This window comes from Eptesicus fuscus, chromosome 7 (assembly GCF_027574615.1).
Source record: "Eptesicus fuscus isolate TK198812 chromosome 7, DD_ASM_mEF_20220401, whole genome shotgun sequence".
In the NCBI taxonomy this organism is placed as follows: Eukaryota; Metazoa; Chordata; class Mammalia; order Chiroptera; family Vespertilionidae; genus Eptesicus; species Eptesicus fuscus.
Window position 1 is genome coordinate 93,862,897 of NC_072479.1, and position 23,080 is coordinate 93,885,976.

General features: G+C 39.4%; 1 protein-coding gene across 6 annotated transcripts in view; it reads right to left on the bottom strand.

The window, feature by feature from the left end:
• IGF1 (insulin like growth factor 1) overlaps positions 1-23,080 on the bottom strand; it is a 68,046-nt gene that overhangs the window by 7,523 nt on the left and 37,443 nt on the right. For 2 of the 6 annotated variants that reach the window (XM_054718546.1, XM_028150221.2), the window contains exons 3-4: positions 8,634-8,815; positions 7,086-7,137 (exon numbers count right to left, since the gene is read on the bottom strand). In XM_054718546.1, the coding sequence (XP_054574521.1) occupies positions 7,086-7,137; positions 8,634-8,815 (234 nt within the window). Of the gene's footprint in view, positions 1-6,672; positions 7,138-8,633; positions 8,816-23,080 lie in introns of those variants that run through there. The other 4 variants (XM_008144747.3, XM_028150220.2, XM_008144748.3 and 1 more) reach the window with 2 other exon arrangements.

The following is a 23,080-nucleotide window of genomic DNA, read 5'->3' on the forward strand; positions in this document are numbered from 1 at the left end:
ATACAATATACAGACGATGTATTATAGACTTGAACACGTGAAACCTATCTAATTTTTTAACCAGTATCACCCCAAGAAATTCAAGAAAAAACAACAACACAAAAAGAATAGTGTGTTTTAAATTTTCCTCCTCACTGAATTGAGAGAAATTTTGGAAGTTTGGAAGGCTCCCCTGAACTCTGAGGATGAACAAAATAGCACTCTGACAAGTGGAAGTGATTTGCATCTATTTGAGGTTGATGGGAGCCTTCAGCATATAAAAGTAAACACGCCTGCTGCCAGCCAGTGCTTTTCCAAGACAGAAAATGGCGCAAGAACAATCCATGTGTATGCAGAGTTTTAAAAAATCAGAATTGTTGCATTGTGCCAAAAGGCACTTCAAAAGCTACTTTCACCCTAGCGTTCTTTCGAAGAAGAAACAAACATCTACCTGAGAGACAAACCAGAGCACCCAATAGTGATAAAATAATAATAATATACTATATAACATATATATATATACAGCATATATATAACATATAATATAACATAATCAATTAATTGATTAATTAATTAATTTTACACAGAATTTTGTAAAAACTTTTGGCATATGAATCCCAGCCTGGAAGCCTGGGCCTCTTGGCCATTTTGGGTTTGATGTAAAATCTCTTAGCCTCTCATTGGGAACCTTGGGGCTATTTTACCCAAGAGAATAGTTGCCATCGTGCTCAGCTTTTCATAGATTTTGCTCATAACATCTCACCTTCCTATGGAAATTCTGGCACTGCCAATTAGAGGAGTCAAGGAGGATAGTATAAACCAGTGGTCGGCAAACTGTGGCTCGCGAGCCACATGCGGCTCTTTGGCCCCTTGAGTGTGGCTCTTCCACAAAATACCACGTGCTGGCGCGCACGTACAGTGCGATTGAAACTTCGTGGCCCATGCGCAGAAGTCGGTTTTTGGCTCTCAAAAGAAGTTTCAATCGTTGTACTGTTGATATTTGGCTCTGTTGACTAATGAGTTTGCCGACCACTGGTATAAACCATTGCCACCTTTTCTCCATAGTGACAATGACCTGTGCCTACTCAAGTAAATGTATGTTCCTTTATCTGATCCAGTGGGAACAAAAGTGTTTGCCAGAATGGATAGAGGAAGTCAGAGGTTAATGGTCACAGAAGGGGAAAGTGGTGGCAAAGGCATTTCATAGTTTTTGCCAATAATCTCATTCTCTAGTAAAAGCAAAGGCAGGGGATGCTGGAAAGAAGACTGGCTGGATTCATGGACTTTCAATTGTGCTGGGTCAAGAATTAGACCTGAAAGTTTCTAAGATGCACATTGGTCCCATGTGAGAGTTACTGGATTCTGATGTATAGGGCCACTACAGATGGAATTGGAAATGGTTGAAGTCCCTGGATCCTTAGAAGATACAATAAAAAGAAAACCAGCTTCTTTCTGTCCCTTCAATAATGTTCCCTTTATTTCATGAATAATATGTAATTTAAGATGAGAACCTTTGAGAAGACAAAGGAATTATGCATTTCCTGAATGATGATTAGATTCACAGGGCAATTTATCTTCACGGAAAGAAAAGCCAGGAAGCTGTTTTTACCTATAATTTTAAAATGTGATTCACCCCAAATCCCCAGTGGATACAACAAACAAAACTAGAAAAAGTAAAGAAGAAAAAATTCCCTGGTGCCCACCCCCCCTCCCACAACTGTTTTGCTTTGGTTAATTACAGATTGTATATTACCACCAGGGGCATTTAAAGTTGAATGCACCTTTAGCATTCTTATTTTTATCAAACCTCCACTTTCTCAAGAGTTAGTTTCCTGACCAATGGATCTTAAAACTATAACCACATTAGTTAATAAAATAAAAATGGAATTTTCCAAGATGTTTTCTAGCTCTTATTACTTATCTAGCAATGGCCCATCAGAGCTGTAGTTGAGTTCCTTGCATGGTGAGAACTTGCCTAGCTGCTCTCCAGAAGTACCGGGCATAGACACAAAGACTCATCATCCCATGCCTCTCATTATTTCCCCGCTGTTCTCAATTTCTGTTTCTCTCTTGTTGAGTTTAAATTTAAGTCTTTATTTATTAATCATCTCTTTTGGTTACTGGTTACTGAATAAAAATGAGGTAACACTGAAAGTAATAAAGGAGTCCCACTAAAAACGAATCCCAAATCTGTGGGTGGCAGGGAAAGGGGATCAGATTTTAGTTGGGCCCTTGAGAGTGGAGAAGCTGACTTTGACCTTCCAGGTCTGGAAGTTCAGTGGCCACTGAAGAAGTTTTGCTAATCCCACCTTCTCCTTCTTTAAAAATGGACTTATCTTGCTCAGGTCAATAAATATTGTCACTGATTTTCAAAGGAATCAGCAGCTGGTGAGCATACAAGCTGAGGAATTCTGTAGTGAATATTCAAAACCTCATAAAAAACATCCTGCTTCATCTAAAAATCAATTTCTACCAAAGCCTTCCACTTGAACTTCAGACTATTAACTTTGCCCTTAGATTAGAAGTCAACTCCCATAGACACAGACAACAGTATGGGGATTACCAGAGGGAAAAGGGGGTGAGGGAGATAGAAGAGGGTAAAAGGGAAATAAATGGTGATGGAAGAAAATTGACTTGGGTGGTGAACACACAACACAACATACAGATGAGGTATGATAGAATTATACCCCTGAAACCCATATAATCTTATTAACCAATGTCACCCCAATAAATTAAATGAAAATTAAAAAAGAAGTTAGCTCCCTGTTATCTATTAAATATTGCAAAAAGTCCTATTCCCTTCTTATAGGCAAGTAAAGAGAATAAATCTCATCTACCCCATGTATGCTAATGAACTTGAGAAATTGTAAAATGTATTACTTAGGAAAACACTGTTTCCTGGTGGGAGGGAGGTGGTCAGGGGGTTGGGGGAGAGAAGGAAAAAGGCTCTCTGGAACTCATTTCTCTGCCTCCCTCCCTACCCTTACATCTTAACAGCACTCACATTAGAAGCTGTATGAGGTTTTGTTTGTTTTCAAGAGATATTTGAAAGAAGATCAAATACTTGTGAAAGGCACTGAATCGGCAACCCTAGAAACTGAAATGTCCCGGAAGCGGTGTGAGCTCGGAAATATCCCACATTTCTATTTATTTTGGCAATTTGACTTAAAACTAGTAAGAGTTGGAGTTCATGCTACAATTAAATTTTCCTCAGACACCATGAAATGAAAACACATATTGCATTTGATTTTAACTGGTTGAGAAAAATGGTGGTTTCTGAAAGTTCATTCTATGACCTAAAAATAAAAGTTAAGCGATTCTCACATGGGACGGCTGGGATTCTTTTTAAGATATAATTATTTGTAGAACTGGGTTCTTTGGTTGGAAGGGGTCTTAGGTCATTCAGTTCTCTTTTCCCACCATGTGCTTGAAACCAACTCCCACATCACTGAAGAGTGTTGGCAGCTTAAGCTTGAAGTTTGGGGGATATGAGACCTACTTCCACTTGAGGAGATCTATTTCTTTTTCAGATGGCTCTATTTTTTAGAATGAAGTAAAATAATATTAACAAAAACTTTAATAGTGCTTACTATATACCAGGCACCAAGTTGTTCACTATCATATATATTTGTACACACACACACACACACACACACACATACAATCACACACAATCACACACAATCTCAAATCCTCACAACTGTAGATTCAATTGGATAAATTCAATCAAGTAGGTTCTAACTGACAGATAAGGAAACTGAAGCACAAATAAGTTACATCATTTGCCCAAGGTCATACTACTAGTAAGCTAATCAGCATTTGAAGTTAGGCAGTCTGATTCCTCATTCTCTACTCGTAACCCACTACATTTTATTGCTTCTACAAGCTTTGTAATTCTCCTTCATGCCTAGTACAGAGGTTTGCCCATTGTAGGTGCTCAATAAAAATTTTTTTTCAACAATTTTCTTTTAGGATCCTGATTCTTTACATATTCCCATAAGTTTTACACATAATCATCAATTTTCTCTAAGAGAAACAGTTGAAATAGTAGAATTTTAAATGATGGCTATTACTCTGCCTACTGCAAGCAAACATTGAGGGGACTAATTTTCAAGTTACATAACATTTGCTATAAAGTACATTTGATTTTAAAGGTGGCAGATGCCACTTTTGGCAATAGGTCCTTGAATGATTTCAGTTGAGGCTAGAGAAGGAAATTGTAAACATGAAACACTTATGTGAGCACAACTCCTTTGCTCTTTCTTTATTCTGAACTTGCCTCACTATCCTGCGCAAGGACGAGAGGAATCATGTCATCTCAGCAGTACTATGTATTTTTATAGCTGCCTTTCCACCTCTCTTCATCTACCTAGATCACCCATTTCATCCGTCCATCCATCCAATCCATCCATCCATACAACATTATATACCATGTATCGCTAGGTGCTTAGTATTGATACTAGGAAGGGGGAGATGGAAAGACAATAGCAGATTCTTCCTATTTACTTAGTTCATATTATTCTGAAGTCACATCTAGCCATTCAAGATAATTGCTTTAGAGTTCATAAAAACCCATTCCAAAAAGAAGTGGGTTTTAATCCATAATCTTGGAGTTAAACTTTCTTTAACTAGAAAGTTCTATTGCTTTTTTTTTTTTTTATGTCCTTGTCTTCTTTTTGAATGAAGTTCATCATTGGGTGTAATTATACTTTATCCAAAGTCTTGACTTATAGTTGACATTTATGCACTCATCAATGAAAGAAGGAACAGATAATTCTCTAAGGAACCTTTTCATAGGACTTTAACTGTTAATTATTCTGCTCAACTGTGGTCCCTTGAAGAGCCATCTGTGTTTGCTGGCTACTTTCAGATGATAGTCATAGTAAGCTGTGTCTGAGGCTGGTCCTAGAGCATGATGTCTTAGCAGGAGTACTCGGCATCTCCTGGATAAGGTGGCTGGCCACATGAACTCAGGCACTTGGCTGGCTTTCATCTGCTCTGATAACCCAGGATCCACTTTGCAACCACAACAGCAGTGGCTTGGCTTCCATCTGTGGCTTCGCTATGCTTCTGATTGGACCTTTTTCTCCTAGATTGAGCCTTGGGCATATCCATATATTATATAGTCTGGATTTTCAGTGAACCATGGAGAAAGGATGGCCCTGAAGTAGAAGGCCTGGAAGGGAAATGAAGGACCAGGCAGAAAGGAGGTTTCTTTATACCATGACATCTTCCAAGTAAACTACTTGATGAAATCTTTGCTTCTTGGTTCTTGGTTTACTCATCATCTTTTCCCAAAGGTCATCATTTGCTTGGCTGTACACTTACCCTCTCTCAATTCTTATAATCAATCATTTGGATGATATTGAGACTTTTTGCTTTATTATCTGTGAAGATCCTAACCTACTGTTTAAATCAAGGAAGGTGAAGGAGAAGATCTCTAAGACCTACATTCTATGATTCTACTGAGCTTTTCTTTACCCTCAGGGAAATCTAGTAACCCTGCTCTCATTTACTTCCTTCCTTCTGGTGGGAAAATATTAAATTAGTGGGAGACTTCATGTGGCCACTTTTGCCCCATCTTTTTCTTTTGGAATTCTTATTAGTCTATGTTGATTATGTGCTATTCTCTGCTGGCCAGAAGGAGGGCATCTGAGAACCCAAGCACATCTTTACCCATTTCTGGATCTCACTATCCTTATATTTAAAATGGAGTGATTGAACCAAATAATTTCTGAGGCCTTTTGCAGCTCATAACATGGTCCTAGAATTTCCATGGAGCTGAAACACCTAAGATTTCAGATCTAAAAATCTAGGGGTATATGTTTGTGTTTGGGAGAGAAAGTAAGAGAGAGAAACAGAGGAACAGAGAATATTCTAGGAGGTGGAATCAGAAGGCAGTAGTCACATATCAGAAGTCTCCTGTTATGGTCTGGATTGTGTCACTTAACCCAAAATTTACATGTTGAAATCCCAACCTCTAGTACCTCAAAATGTGACTGTATTTGGAGATGGGGAGTCAACATACAGGTAATTAAATTAAAATGAGGTCATTACAGTGGGTCCTAATCCAATATGACGATTGTCCTTATAAGAGGGAGAAATTTGGGCACAAAGATATGCATAGAGGGAAGATGATGTGAAGGCACAGGGAGAAGAAGGCCAATTACAAGCCATGGAACAAGTCCTGGAACAGATTCTTCCTTAATATTTCTCAGAAGGAACCAACTTGGCCAACATCTTGATCTTAGACTTCCACGCTCCAGAAGTACATGAAAATAACTTTCTGTTGTTTAAGCCACCTAGTCTGTGGTATTTGTTATGGCAGCCCTAGCAAACTAATACATCTTTTATTTCTGATTCCAAAGTGCAAAAAAAAAAAAAAAAAAAGGTTCAGTGACCTTCTCTCATAGATTACCTCACAGGCCTCACACGCCTTTAGGCAAATACTGGATGCCCTTTGGCCCAAACCTGGACTTGACTAAGACATGCAGCCTCCAAGTTTATTGCAGGAAAGGAAATCTGGGAACTTCTATGACACAATTCAGATTGTGGAGAATTTGGGGCTAATGTTTAACTCTGGACATATATTGACATGAGTAACTCTTCTATAATAGATTAACACAAAATTTTTAAATGCGTACAAAAGCTTTGATTTTGTAATCTTAATTCTTTTATTTAATTGTTTTTTTGTGGGGAGGAAACTGGGGCTTATTTGACTCTTTTATAATATTTGTTCTTTTTTCATTCTTGCCACTGCCTTTCTTTGGGCTTTCTTAGGAATTACTTGCTTTGTTTCCATTTTCTCCACATTTAATAGCCACATTCTATAACAGAATCCTTCAATCCTTCCATCACAGGTATTAGCTAGCTCCACTAGGCTACTGTTCTTCATTTCCTCTATAGCATTTCCCACTTTTCTGTATTGCTGTCTGCTTCTCTCTCATTGTCTTTGCCCCTCTCTGCTCTTCTCCATTTTCCTTTTTGCTTCTGTGTTCAGTTTCTAGCTCCAGTCTCCCTCCTCTGCTCTTTCTTCTTTCCTTTCATCTGCTGACTTGCTTCCGTCCCCTCCTTCTGTTCCCCTTCTGGGTGTTTCTTTGGCCCACCTTTCCTTCTCCTCTGAGACTTCTTTTTCTTGTTGGTAGATGGGGGCTGATACTGTAAACATCACAAAAATAATGTCATTGAGAACAGATGGTCTCCTTGGTGTCCCAGAAGACAGCCTTAGAGTCAGCCCAGAATGCCTAGGCTCCATAGGATGTGGGAGACAGCACTGGTGTTGGACAGGTGTCTAACCTCAGTCACCAGCCTCAACATTCCAGAACTTTGGGACTCATCTTATATCCCCACACTCTACCCAACTAGAAATTGAGAGGCACTGGGTCACCTGGGAAGAAAGAGAATTAACCTGCCTTCACCATCCCCAGCACAACTTTCCAGTCTCATTCACCTAAAAGTAACTTCTGTGGTGCTTGCTCCCTGACCATTGGCTGATGTGTTCTCTGGACACCAAGTTGTGCCCGGTCTCTTTCCACCCCTCAAGGTAGCTCCCTGGAGTCACATCTTTGCTCCGCCCCCATGGTCCTCCTCCAGTCTCGGCTGCAGTTTATGACCAGGAAGCTGCAAAGGTGTCATTGTAAACATCTTGGTTTCTCATCTTGGGCATTCTGCACTATGCTAGTCTTGGCTCCAAAGATTAAAACCACAGGTGGTATATTTTTGTTTTGTTTGATTTTTCCTTTTGTCAACAGAGTCCCCACAGAAACACTTTCCTTACTCAACCTTCCTCTCTTTCTTCTTCATTCTTCAACTTCTCTTTAGTTCTCATTTTTTTTACCTCATGACTAAAACGTTAATCACTTACATTAACTTGTTTACTCATTCATTCATTCATTCATTCATGCAACAAAAGTTTATCAGGTGACAAACGTGCATCAGATGGTTTACATGCTTTTGATGGCAGAGATAGTACTTCTAAGGTTTGTTTAAAATCCAGCTTTTAAAAAAGACACTTGCAAATTTTGGTCATTAGAAATTTCTAGGTATTCTTCGAACCAAACAGAAATTTCTATTTTTAATGTTTTTCTTTAATTATGTTTGCCACTGGATGTGAATTTCAAACAGTTCCCATTTTAGAGTTGTGCTTTATTTTACACCTTTGCAGAATACCAGGACCTGAAAGTTTCCAGGTTTTGTTCTTAATTACAATTATGACAGATGTTAACACTTGCCCAACAGCTGTGTTGTGCAGACACATGGAAAGCACTGTATGTGCAGTAAGTTAATTCTCACAGCGACCTGATGAGGTAGATATTACCATTCTTCACCACCTTCTGGTTATCTGATTGTCCAGAGCAGTGCAAAAGAGAATTTGCAATGCAGAGTGACCAAAGGAATGGATATCTAGGGTGAGAATGGAGCTATTTTGACCTCTAAGACAAGAGATTAAGCCTTAGTACTGATTGTACTTCATTGGGCGATATATGAATATAACAGTGTTTACCTATTGCCTTTTAAAGTTTAATTAGTCCTTTGAAGTGTCCTATAGGCTTGGTTTCTGGTTCACTAAGGGGACATAATTACTGTTTGGCCCACCCACTCATATATGACCCAGATCTCTTGAGGATGGAGGGATCCCACTCCAGCTGACTTACCTTCTGAGCCTTGGGGACATCAGTGTGGCGCTGGGCACGGACGGAGCGGGCTGACTTGGCAGGCTTGAGCGGGGCGCAGTACATCTCCAGTCTCCTCAGATCACAGCTTCGGAAGCAGCACTCATCCACAATTCCTGTCTGAATTGCCCTCCGACTATTGGCGCCATACCCTGTGGGCTTGTCTGTACAAATGAAATGCAGAGTGGCCTGGCTTTAGAGTGGAATATTCCAAATTCATGGTTCCATCTAGACTCTGAAGACTCTCCTCTCCCCATGCCTAGTCTTCCCACACATTTGTATGTGAACCTCTCTTTGAAGCTTCTCCAACAATTCCTGTCCCTATAGATCCTTCTGAATTCTAGTATGTCTCCAGGAACCTGTATCATACTCCTTTACACTAACTCATTCACAACATATTTTGTGTTAGTGCTCCTGATGTTCTCAGCAAACTTTAGCCAAAAAAACTGTATGGCCCAATCCTAGCCTTTCCTTATATATTGGCTTACTTGAGAGGCTGCTAGGGATATTAATTAAAAGAGGACCATGTATTCAGTTTCCTTAACCTTTTTAGAAAATTTGCATCATTTTTATATGCAGGATGGCTCAAATATTTGCTCTTTTGCTTAATTGCTTCCACTGTATGAGTATCAGTGAGATTTTAAATCTAGAAAATACTCCTACTTTCCTGGTGTGGAGGCTGAAACTGGGGGTTGGGAAGGACTTGCCATAGGTCATTCTGCAGTAAATGGTAGAATCAAGAGTTTAACCCAGATCAACTCTGGACAAGTCATTGAAGCTTCCTGAGCCTCAGTTTACTCATTTATAAAGTGGGGTTAATGATATCTTCCTTGTGATGGTTGTTTGAGGATTACATGAGATAATATATGGAAAGTATTTAGAGTATCACTAGACACATAGCAGGTCCTAAATAAATATTGGGTTCCTTTCTCTGAGCACCCCTTACCAGGATCTTACATGGTTTGTGAAGAAGTAGGGTTACTGTTGACTGCATCCAGAAACCTTGGAACTTGGAACTGATGATAATACCGATGTGATAGGGCTCCCTCTCCTATCACCCCAGAGAGACCAGAACAATCAATTCTGTCTTCTTATAGAATAATTATTAGACCGAGACAGAATGAACTAAACGTCCACCTTTCCTGTGACCTGGATTGCCCAAAGGGAACACCATGAGTCAAATTTCTCTTGATATTTGCAAATCAATTAGACTTCTTTACTTGGCAAGTAGGTTTTGGTTTGGTTTCATTTTGTTTTTATTTAAATACACTTTTCCTGGCTCTAGAATGAAAAGAAAGGGCAAAACAAGCTTACATGGACCTTAAAATGTACCTGGATCCTTTGTAAGCTTTTTGTCATAGTAGAACTTTCGTTAAATCGAATCTTGCTTATACACCAACATATAAAACAGACAAAAGTAAAAGTGCCCTGACTCAGGCAAGGGCAGGGGGACCCTGTCTCAGCTTTCTCTCCTGTCCCTTAACTCCCTTGGGAGGTTGGGGGGAGGGCTGGTTTTCTCCACTGACATTCAGATTTCATGGCGGAAAATTTATAAACCATTGATCTAGAAGAATCCAATTAATCAATCTGACATATATTCGATCTTAACTCCTGACACAGGAGACAGCATTATATTTTACTATAAAAAATTGTACATTTGCATAATAATGACAATGTTCTTTAGGATGGAGTTTTGAAAGTCAAAATCCACAATGTATGTTTTGAACTTCCAGGGTCATGGCCCACCACCAGATTAGTCTGGCAGCCTTGTGGCATGGAGGGCCAACTGTTGGTGGCATCTTCTGAGAACTCAGATGTTTTCCCGGGGTTTGGCACAGGAGCTTGGGGATGCTTCTTCATAGAAGGCAGGTGTATTATCATTCTTAGGGCAGCAGAGGGTAGTAACTCAGTGAGGGTTCAGTTTGTGGTCTCTCTAGGTGGGGTTTGCTGCTTTAGCTGGGGCAAACCCTATGGCAGTGATGGCGAACCTATGACACGCGTGTCAGCACTGACACGTGTAGCCATTTCTGATGACACGCGGCCGCTGAGGTGGCCGCATGCTGAGGATGAAACGTTTGCTGCTCCTGAGGATGAAACATTTGCGAAATAATGTTTTTTCCTCAAAGTGACACACTACCCGAGTTATGCTCAGTTTTTTTGCGAAGTTTGACACACCAAGCTCAAAGGTTGCCCATCACTGCCCTATGGACTCCTTGTGGAGCCTCAGCAGGGTTTCCACTTGCCATGGAAGATCAGCTGGTGTAGAAGACTCAGTCTATAAAATAGCTGGGCTTTTTTAGTCCACAGATCAAGAATTTAGGGAAAGAGAAGTTTAGGACTTTTTCTTTAATGTTTCATAAAGAAGGTACCTTATGTGCATATTTTTAAAAATGTTGAAATAGTGGTATAAAGACTTGGATTTGGCTATAAATACAGCTATCAGTTATCCTACCACAATCCTAGAAAGATGTTTTTCTTTGTCTATTCATAGTGTCTACAGTGGACTGATTGTACTTCTTTGGGTGATATATGAATATAACAGTGTTTACCTATTGCCTTTTAAAGTTTAATTAGTCCTTTGAAGTGTTCTATAGACTTGGTTTCTGGTTCTATATCAAGATATTTAATAAAAAAATAATTTCTTGCCAACTGAGAGGCCACAGTTGAGGGTCCAAGTTTTGCCCTTTATCTTCAAATGCCTCACATTACTTCTTTTTCCAGAAACAAAATAAAGGCACTTATTGCTATGGGCTAACACTAGAAACCTGATACAGTGTGGTTTACTAGAAAGACAGTAACATAATTTGCTCCAGTATCAATTTTGGAAAAAAAAAAAAAGGATTTTTAATGACCTCTAAATTGTAGCTCTGGTCATTATGACTAATTTTTAAATGTGATAGAGTGAATTGTTTTATCCTTTCCTTTAAAAACTCACCATTAGGCACTATGCAATTCTGCTACAGTGGGTGGAATCAGAACTTGGTAGGTGAGTGGGCTTAATATATATTGGCTTAATATAAAAGAAAATTTTTCTAACAATTTGGACTCAAAGGTTTTAAAGATGGGACAAACTTCTTTTAAAAGTAATGAATTTCCTATTGCTGGAAGTAGTTAAGTAAAGGTGGTATGAATACCTGTGAGAGATGCAAGGACAGTATTCCTGTTTTGAACACAGTACATGGTGATATTGTTCTTTCTATTCCAAAGAATCTGTAACAAGTGAAGAAATGCAGAAGAAAACCCATCCAGGCCAAATGTTCAATATGGTGGGAAGCCATTTATATTGTCTTCAAGAAAGAGGTTAGAATACTTTCTAACTCAGAAGATGAAAATTTATTTTCTATTTATCATTTGAGCTTCCCCAAGATGCTCAAAACAGTTTTCTTTACTTCAGGTGTGGAGAAGGTCTGGCCTGGGGGCCATATGGGGCCCTCAAAATCATTTGGTCTGGCCCTGCCACGGCATTAGGAGTGAGTAAATTTAATGCTTGACCAAATATAGTAGGCTCATTTTTAAGTTGATAATTTTGTAAGGCCCGCATATGCTGTTATACATATCATCATATATTTCTGCCCTTGGCAGAAAAAAAGGTTCCCCACTCCTGCACTTGATGCTAAAACAAAAGACAGGTAACTGGGGTAGTTCCTTTTGCAGGTAGGTACAGTCCCAGAGTTCTGTCCCAGAGTTCTGGCATCATCAAGTGTGTATACACTCACTTGGTCATTAGAGTGAATAGGCATTTATAAAATGTGGCCATTTAACATAGGCTTTGACTTGTCTTATCGTGTGTGTAGTCACAGTGCACTACTATATCTTGAAAGTTGGCCAACAGACAGAATTCCAATGGTTAAACAGATGGCTTCTATAATAATAGCATTTCCCTTTAAATAATGCATGATCAGTGGAGTAATTCAATAATCGTCAGGGCAAACTTGCTAGTTACAAGGATTTGGGGCAGAATTGTGGCATCATCAAAACCACACCAATTAGCTGAGTCTCACATTTTGTCCGCGTTGCAAGCTCCTTGCTTCCCTCCATCCCTGAAGGAGAAGGTGTAGTGCTGGGAGTTCACTGGGGTCATCACTTCTTGAGCAGAGAGCTCTAGTCACTCATCACTGGTAAAAATGGTGCTATATGTGGTTGTGTTATACCTCTACTGGTGCTACATGTGGTTGTGTTTCTTCCAGGTTTCTGGGAAGGCAGCTGGAAACTTCCCCCCTTGTTTATTGAGAATGCTTTAATCATTTTAATTTTGCCACTAATTGAAGAATGAGTATTTAAATAATGGAAATTGAAACATTTTCCAAATAGGGAAATATGCAGTTCTGAAGATATATACTTTGGGTCCTGAGGAATAAAACTATTCTCTAGAAATTGCTAACAAAAGGAGGTTCTAAATTCGATCATATTGTGAAAGCAGGAAAAAAGAAGTAAGACAATTCAGGTTGGATTCAAGGGCTATTTCTAGAAAATTCACAGTTATGAAAACAGAAAACACAATGGGATTATTATAAAAAACTAATTTGAATTTAATTTTTATTAATGGAGGTTTGATTACATGACCAAATATTACTGTTAAAATCTTTAGAAGGCAGAAAGTTAGGTGTCCTGCACCAACTATGTATCCATAACTTCCAGACATGATGACAACTTAGAAAAACTATGTATGGTTAGTTTCTTAGCTCAGCATTGCTCCATGGACTACCTTATCTAATAAAAATTTGCTCAGTTGACATAATTTTGCATGGGAAAGTTGGGTAAAATATGAGTAATTTTAAAGTTGTCTCCATCTTAGCATTTCAATTGCTATTTTCATTTCTGGTAAAATAAGAATCACTTCTCAATATTTCTTACACATTTTGTGGCTTTCTATGGAAAACAGGACTCCTTTCATAATTTCCTAATAGAAAGAAAATTGTGATATGACAATTATCCAGACCCAAAATGTAGTACTACCTTGATTGGTTATTATTTTCTGAATAAATAGGATTCACATTTTACTTAAAGCCTCTTGATAAGTCAATACTTCACCTTTTAAAAATTCTATGGAAATCACACTTGAGTTAAAACATGTGCTTAGTAAGAATAAGAAAAGAAGCTTTTGCTGCTGTAACTAGCCGCTCATTATGCACTTAGATTAACATGAGTATGTACACACACATATTCAAACATATATCAGTAGTCAAGTGACTTACCATTAGTATCAAAGCTACTGCCAAACACTGTGAAATCAGAATTGGTTTTGGAGAAGATTTTCTAAAGTATATACTTATTGCTTGCCTTATACAGTGCTAGCGAACTCTGTACATTTCTGCTTTTCTGCAGAAAGATTTTTCCAAGTAAGACTGACCTTTGACATCTGTAAAAGTGAGCACAGAAAATGTTCTCTCTTCTATGAACTGCATGTCATAAGCTTTTCTTGAAAGTCTATCAAATGTAGGCATCGATTTCACTTTGGCCCTTGTTAATTTTTAATTGCCAGTGTTTGCTGGTCCCACTACTTCTCAATTGGACGAGGACATCTTTTCTAGGAATCATGACCCTGTTCAACCTGCCACCACCCCCAGCAGCTGTTTCACAGCTACTAAATGCTCATAACCCAAAAGACCAAAGTCTTCCCATTGCCCAATCAATTAATGTTTGTATATCTTTGGGTCTAAAAGGAATGAAGCAGAGCTCCAGGCCATTGCCCTTTTTTCAAACCCTCCTTTCTTTTGGAAGCTCCAACTCAAGGGCAGGTGTGAAAATAGTGCTATTCAGTCTGCCTCTGTCTCCAAGGACAGGTGCTTCAGCACAAGGCCTAGGGACAATAGAACTAGAGATTCAGAGGAGAAACATGACCGCTTTAGGACTCTTTGGAGAAATGGGCCGACAGAGTGGGAAGCAACATGATGTATTACTTTAGCCTGATATAATGCCCTGGAGGATGAGCCTCTTGCCAGGACAGCACAATTTACTAGCTTAGGTCTGTTTCCAGGGCTTGGAGGAGATAGACATAGCCAACAAAAAATTACACTTTGGCAAGAAAAATGCTTTGCTGGACAGAAATGTTGTCCTAAGGGAATGGTTTGGTTTATCAACATCTAAGGTAAAAGATAATCAAGTGCCAAGAGGTCATTGTTATGTTTGAATTATTTCAGTTGGGTCTGGTCTATAAGATAGCTACCACTTTCTGGTTATATGTCTTCAATTATTTAGAACATATTTTAAGAATTGAGTATGACCTGCCTGTGACATCTGCCATACCAGTGCAGGAGGCAATATGTGGAGTGACTAAAAGCACAGGTTTGGGAGTCAGACAGACCTGAATTCTGCCACGTATTCACTGGTCACCTTGGACAAGGCATCAAATCTTCTAAGAAACAGGTCCTTTTATGTAAAATGGACATAATAAGAGTAACTCCCAGGGCTATTGTGAAGATTATATGAGAATGTATGTGAAGTATTTTTCACAATGTCTGGTATGTAGTAACTCTAAATAAATGTAGCTATTATTATTATGGAGTTTAGTTGGCTAATACAGCTAGTTGGGCAGGTATCCTCTTCCTCTCTTTCTCCTAAAAATGCACCCTTTCCAAAATGTGGTTGAAAAAGATGGCCTTTCTAGGTAGAGGAGTTCTGTTCTCCATGAAAATGAATGAATAACTTCTTTTGAAAGTATATCCAAGCTTTATGTTGTATATAGGTGTGGGCAAAAGTGGGTTTGCAGTTTTAATACAAATAAATAATACAATAATCAATAATAATGCAAGAATGAATGACCTCTGTGATTCATGTACTCACAACTGGAAACCTTTCCTCCATACCCTATAGACTGCCCTGAATAGTTTAATCTGAAATAGACACTTTATGAGAATGGATCCTCCAATCAAGTCAAACAAGGCAAAGTTGCATGGGCTTCTCTTGACCTATTTTATTTCTTCCAAATAATCCACTATCTAAAATAATTGGGTTTTCAGGATTAGCATCCATTTGTTTATTTAAAAAAATGCTGCGATGCATGGGATGGACAAAATACAGAAGGATTTCCCAATCACTTTCAGCCAGCCTATGTCTTTCTCTGCTCTCTCCATTTCAAGCTGCACCTCTTTCTTTTCTTTCCCTCATCTGTTTCTTTCAGTCTCCTGCTATTGGTAGCCATTGACCATTCTTTTAATTCACCGATAAACTCTTGGGCAAAAGCTCATGCTATGTGACTAGGCAGCTCATGGTAGACTAGGAATTAGAGTCTAGTTTCCTCCCTGGAATGACTGAGAACTAAGGCTCTGTCTCCTGCCAACCATGCTTTGGGGATAGGCAGCTCCTGAGTATACAATATCACCAGGCCCTCATAATCACTACTCCAACTTGGACCCACGCCAGAATGGGATGAAAACAGACCACAAGAGAAAGAATAAGAAGGGATGTTGAGGAATCACATACATGGACCTTGGTTATCTCATTTAAAAAAATTTTTTTTTGAGACTGTGACGGAAATTGTAAGATGAGTCTGGCTCCAAGCTGGAGATTGTAGCCATGCCACCAGCATTATCTCCTCTACTTACACTGTTATTGTTAGTTTACTCTTTCAGATATGGGAAGAGACGCCTTGTAGGCAAAACAGAAGGCCCTCATGAATAGAGGGGAATGCCCCTCTTTCTGGTGCCACAAAAGGATGAATCAGCCAAAGGAGTATTAAGCCACATTCTCTTTATTTTTAGTTTCACTCTAAAATCTATCATTTCTCTTTTCTTTGCAACTTGGCACCTGCCCTGTGTTCTCCGGGGCCCTGCTCCCTGTCAGTCTCCTCACTCGGGCCTCTGTGTTTTGCTTAGGATGCATCTGGAGATTTTCCCAGGGGTGGGTGTGAAATGGTCAGGATGGCAGGTTAAGGGGTAACGTCTGCCAGGGCAGTCTGGTGTGTCTGAAGGGAGAGATTCAGGAGATGGAGGCCCCTGAGGAGAGGCATCTGGGCCTGTGTCGGGGGGTGAGCTGTTGGAAGGCAGCCTCCACAGTGGCAAAAACAGTCCTTGGCACTACCACAGAGCAGAAACAGCCCAGGTCAGCGACACTTTGAGAGAAGGCAGAGGGAGGGAAGAGAGGGTAGGGAAGGCATTGCATGATATAAATAACTGCATGCTGTGCACTTCAGTGCCAACTGGGTTGTGTGTAATGCCCTTTCATGCTGGTGTGTCAGCATGGGGACTGTTTCTAGAGCACCTAGCACAGAGCAATATGCAGAGAGGGAATGACAAGAAGGCAATATGGTATATTGACAGCAACATTGTATATGGTATATTCCAGCCCCAGATCCTTCATGTGAACTCACTAGTCACCCAAACTCTCTGAGATGCAGTCTTCTCATGTAGAAAACCAAAGTACTAGATAATAAGATCAAGCGCTTCTTCCAACAATCTGACTCCAAGGATTATCTGGATGGTTATGCTACCCACTTTTAAAATATATATATTTTTTATTGATTTTAGAGAGAGAGGAAGGGAAAGGGATAGAGAGATAGAAATATCGATGAGAGAGACACATCCATCGGCTGCCTCCTGCATACCCTCCACCAGGGTTTGAGACCAAAACCTGGACATGTGCCCTAACCAGGAATTGAACCTGGGACCTCTTGGTTCATGGGTTGATGCTCAACCACTGAGCAACACCAGCTGGGCTATGCTACCCACTTTTTAATTAATAAGTATTTACGGTATCTCAGTGTTTCTCCCTAAAATGAGGGTGATACATAAAGAACAGAGGTTCCATGAAAGAACCAGGAGTTTCCTCTTTGTCGGGTTTAATTTTAGATAAAAACACGATTCGTGGGCTGAATTTAAAGAAATCGAGGATCAGTGTTGAATTTGGTGGGGGAAACTGTCCAATATGGGAGGTAAATTGGAGTAAGGGAAAGGAATAAGACCATCTATGGGGATTGCACAAACCCGCTCAAGACAGGATACACGTGCAATTAGGAGGAGGATAAGAAGGATGAAATTCATTGGCTAAAGCTCTTAAAACAGTAGAAAGAATCAAACTACATGTTGAAAACCAGGGTCCTAAAGTCTTTAAGGAATAAGGAAAAGTGATGGCCCTCACTTGCTTGGGTGTTTGGAAATGAGAATGCGTGTGAGAAGATTCTTTCTGGAAATCCCTGGGCCTGGCCTTTGACCATCACACTCCCCAAAGCTGCACCTTCAAAGATGAGTAAGTGACAAGCTCTAGGAGGGGCGTTAATATTGTTGACCAGAATGTTGAAATTCCTAGTACTCAGTGAGGCCAACATTTTATTTCACTGGTTTCCTTGGTGCCTGTCAATGGTATCTGAATCTTCTGTACAACATTCAGTTCCTTCCAGGGGGACAGATGCATATTTTCCCTTGAAAATTTCAGCTATGACTACATGTTATCTCATCTCCAACGAAGTGAATGGGCTTCCAGGCAGGTCATCATCTCTGCCATTGGTACCCAACTCCTGCCCAGAGGACAAAATTAGAAGATGACCATTATAAACATGGCTTTTCAAATGCTACCCCCCTTTTTTTGTGTGTAAAATAAACTAATGGTAAGGTTATCAAAATTTTAAAGTCTGTACAAGGAGTTCTCAAACAAGTTTCAGTATTATTCATCAAAATATCAAGTAAGTATGCAGACTAAGGCTGAATGGTTTATTTAGAAAGTGACTATATTATTTCAGGATATAACTTTTCCCTTAATATTTGATTGCTTAACATGACCAAGAGACTTTAAGTGCTTTGGACATGATAGCAAACTCAAAGTCTATTTAAGAGGCTTCTTAGTAATCTGGCAATCTCGGAGCCTGTTAACTTTTAGCCTGGTTAAAGTTATTTTAACCTCCTCCACCCCACCCCAAAAACTATTATTTTTCTGAACTAAAGAGGTGACTATGCATAAGAAGAAAAAGAGGTTTTGGTTCAATTGCAGCTTGTCTCCAGGCTAAATCCTGTTCTCATCTTTATTTCATCTGGGACCAATATACTTCTTATATCTCCAAACCTCATTAAGTGCTTTTCAGCAAATATTATTATCAATCAATAAAATTCTCTGATTCTCTTATTTATTTCACTAAATTCAACAAATAAAAACATTTTTAGTTTGTGATATTGGCTGAAAAAATCAAACTCTATTTTTTTTTTTTTTTACTATTCAACTCTATTTTTTTTTTTTTTTTTTTTTACTATTCAAACATGCTGTGAATGACCACATTGCTCTGGGGCCCCACTCTGAGGCAATGGTCACTTGCCTTCTAGCTAATCACTCACTTCTGTGAATTTCCTTTCTGAGAACTGGGGACACTAGCCCCAGCAGTCATTTTCAATTTATCACAAAATGTATGCATGGTTGCAGAATGAGTTAGCTTCATTAGGAACAAGCAATGCAAGGCCTAATGTGCCATAGAGCTGAGCGGTTTCTTAGGGCCAGGAATACTACTTGTGGGGCATCTTATTTCCCTCAACACTCGCCTCCTGTCTGCTCTCTTTGGCTCAGATCTGTGTTGGGAAGTCTGTATGGAGAGACTGCTTATGCTAATATTTAGGCATAATTAGCTCTGTCCTAACCAGCTGGAAGTGAAGGCCCAAGTTCAGGGGCAAATTGTTTCTCTTCTAATGGACAGTCTTTTATCAGGGCAGCCTCCTCTCTTCCCAGACTCCCAGTAAGTACAGATGCTCCTTGACTTATGATGGTGTTACATTTTGATAAATCCATCATAAGTTGAAAATATCTTAAGTTGAAAATGCATTTAATACTGCACTGAAGAATATCAATTGTTTACCCTTGTAGTCATGTGGCTGGCTAGGAGCTGTGGCTGGCTCTGCTGTCCAGCATCATGAGAATCTTACTGCATATCACTAACCCAGGATAAAAACAAAATTCATAATTCAAAGTATAGTTTACCATCGTAAATTTGAGAAATCAATAAGTCGAGCCATAGTAAGTCGAGGACCTTCTGTGCCTGCTTCCTTGTAACCCCAGTGCAAGCCTCTCACACCTGTGAGAAAGGAGAATATCAAATCCATGGGCCTACAGATGGGTATGGTCTCTACCACGATGTCAATTAGATGCAAATTTGTATAAAAACTACATATGTAAACCATTAAGTTGATGAGAAAAAATGACCCATCAAGGTCTTGTAGCAGCTCCCATAATAGGGATGGGCAGAGAGAAGTGAAGATTTTGACTGTGTAGTAGATTCTGATAAGAGAGTGCAGAGAGAGCTACACACATCCTCATTCCTGAACTGTGCATTGGAATAATTGGCAATGACTTGTAAAGAGAGGAATAATAAGAAAAAGGGGGCCATTGGTTTAGAAACATTTTAATCTACTTCTAAGATTGGATAACTTATTGATTTTTTTCTTTTCAAGAAACTTCTAGTCCTCCTCTTCTTCCTCTTCCTTTGCTTCTGGTTCAAGATGAGACTTTGGTAAAGGTCACTTGTGAAGTCTTAGCCTTCCAGTATCTTCTCATCGCACCAGTGCTCCCACCGCCCCCTGATATCTGCTCTCGGCAGGCATTTCCTGTAGTCAGACTATGAACCATCATAAATTCCTCAAATTTCTTCAGAACATCTGTGCCTTCTTTCGCCACATGTTTTTTTTTTTTTTTCTGGCACTCAACAGGCCACAAATCACCCTGAACTTATCTTTTCAGGCTGTTGATGTCTCAATACTCTCCTTTCAATAAAAAATTCTCCTCTCGTCCTTGTCTGTGGCTTTTGGCTTCCCAGCTTTCTTCCCCCTGTCTGGGTTGATCATCTTTGGACTCACCAAGAGTGTCTCTTTCTCCTAGCCTTCTATCTGAAATTACGCATTTCTTCAAATATCAGAGTTTCTATGCAGACCGTGCTACCTGGTTTGAGCATAATTAAGCTCCCTAACAGGATTTTAACATAGTAAGGTGACACTCCTTGCAGTAAGAACACTTGAGAAGACACAAACCTAGAGGATACTGATTAGCTAATGAGAGAGAAGAAACTATAAAACTATAAGACAGAGTTTTATCCTAGGTGCTCCAGAGAGTGCCAGAAAGACCCAAAGATATAATCAAATGAGATTGGAAACTTTTCCATTAAACACAAGTTTCTTCTGAGATTGAAATGGGGCATTTCATTCTTCTGTTCATTTTATATTTAAACTTATTTATTTGACATTTAGAACAACAGAGGGCCTTGCAATAATACACTACCAATAGCTCCCTTTGTTGAGTACTTTCTATTAAGCTATTATAGCAAATATTACTTTTCATGTCTTATCTCATTTCCATCCTACAGCAACTACCTGGAGTAGGCATTATTATTATAGTCATCTTAAATATGAGGAAACTGAGGTTTAGCAAGGTTAATACCTTAACCCAAACCATATATCTAGTAAGTTGCAGAGCCAGTTCATCTTAAGTTGGGGACATCTTAAAAGTGGGGAACTTCCCAGGTAAGGAAAAGTCTGAAGTTGACACTGTTACTGGGATTCTCAAAGGTACACAATGCTAATATCCCTGAAGATATCAGTGAGGTCATCTGAGTCAGCCCACAAAGCCCAGGGTTTGAGCATGTGCAGTAGACAAGAGTTTTCTCCTAAGTGCTCCAGAGAGTGCCAGAAAGAATGTCATGCATGGCTTTTGCCAGCGAGAGAAGTCTGTGTAATCCTGCCATTGAGGGCAAAGCTGGGTATTGGATGCTCACTTTTCACCCAGTACACTGTGACTCTTTGCAGTTTCAGAAGGAACAATTAGCTCCATCGTGCAGCCAGAACAGCTGGTTTCTGATCTCCTTGAATTGCACTAAGTTATAAAAACCTTATCAGAAATTGAAATATAGACATTTGACCCATAATCTTGACATCCCAACAAATCAGATTATCTTCATTTTTCTAATTTTTTTTGTTCTCATCCAGATGCACACATTTTGACATAGCTATAGTCCTAGCCTAAATTTAATGTAGTATTGTTTCTTTCACTTAACAGTATATTGCAAGCATTTTTCATATTGCTACATAATCTTCATATTTATAATTTAAAAGATACAGAATATTTTATTGAGTAGATCTGCCATCATTTATTTCATTAACTGCTTTCCCATTGTTAGACATTTAGGTTATTTCCAGTTTTATCAGGATTTTAACTGACATGGCATTGTCTCTGTGTACATAACTTTCTGCCTCTTTGAGATCAGTTGTAAGAATTAAATACCAGGAGTGGAGTTACTGAGTCAAAGGATATTATCAGACAATCCTATTTCTTTTTCTGAAGGTTAGTACATTTAATATTTTTGATGAAAGCTCACAGTTTTGCAGAAGGACCAGAAGAGAAGACCAAAGGACCGAAGCCGAGAATTATATCCAGATTTTCCTCCAGGACTAGAAAAGAGACAGCCAAGGTGGAGCACAAACAGGAATCTCACCTGCATCCCATGAATGAGAATAAAAGAACCAATCTCTGTTTTCAATTACTAGTGCAGTTTCCTCTGAAAGAAACATGGGTGTAACCAGAACTTGGGCTTGGCATCCAAAGGTTTGCCAAGTAGAAGAAAAACCAAGGAAAATTAAATTGATGACAAGAGACCCTGATTCTCAACTTTCAAAATCACCAAGTACCTGTGGATTTTCTTCTCTAGAGTGGGAAGAGGGGGAGCCCAAGGAGCCAAGACAGCACCACACCCCATGTATGGAGTGGGGAATCTGTTAAAATATCAAACACTCCGCATCTGTGCACCTACTGAACCCTCTCTGGATCACCAGGCTTCTGCCCAATTTACTGTCTCTCAACCTTCTTTCAAAGAGTAATACCCTGTCAATCTGCTTCCTCACCCAACTCAAAATTGGCCTCACTACATCTGTCCCCCTTCAGCCATATTTCTCTCCTGCTGAGAAGTCATGCAATCCCTACTGTTTATTGAGCACCTACTATGTTCTAGAAACTGCTCTTAATACTGAGGATCTGAAGTGAACAAAACAGACAAAAATTGAGATAACAGGTCATTGTCCCCTTTATAACCCTGATGTCTGTGATAAAAGGAAACTAGTGAGGAGTTGCTGAACTCAACGGTTCAATGACAACTGCCCAGAGCAATTCAGTCCGAGTTTATCAAGAGAAGTTGCCTTTAGGTCCCCGTGGGAATTCTTGTCTGAGGACCTCATTCCCACTAACTTCTCTGGAGGTGTAAAATGATTTCTCTGTGCATCATAAACTAGCACTAAACTATCTATTAGCCTTTCTTTTCTGTTTCATGGTGCCTGGCCCAATTCCTCAATTTGATTTGAAGCATCTTCGGGGTAAAAACTGTGTCTCATATTTCTGTATCTAGAAGCACAGCACTGGCCACTTAGCAGGCACTTCATAAATGCTCACTGGCTAGTGGATTGAAAAGTCAAAAACACAAACAGTACGCAGAGAAACACAATGTAAAGAAATGTTTACAGTGGAAAGAAAAACTCCAA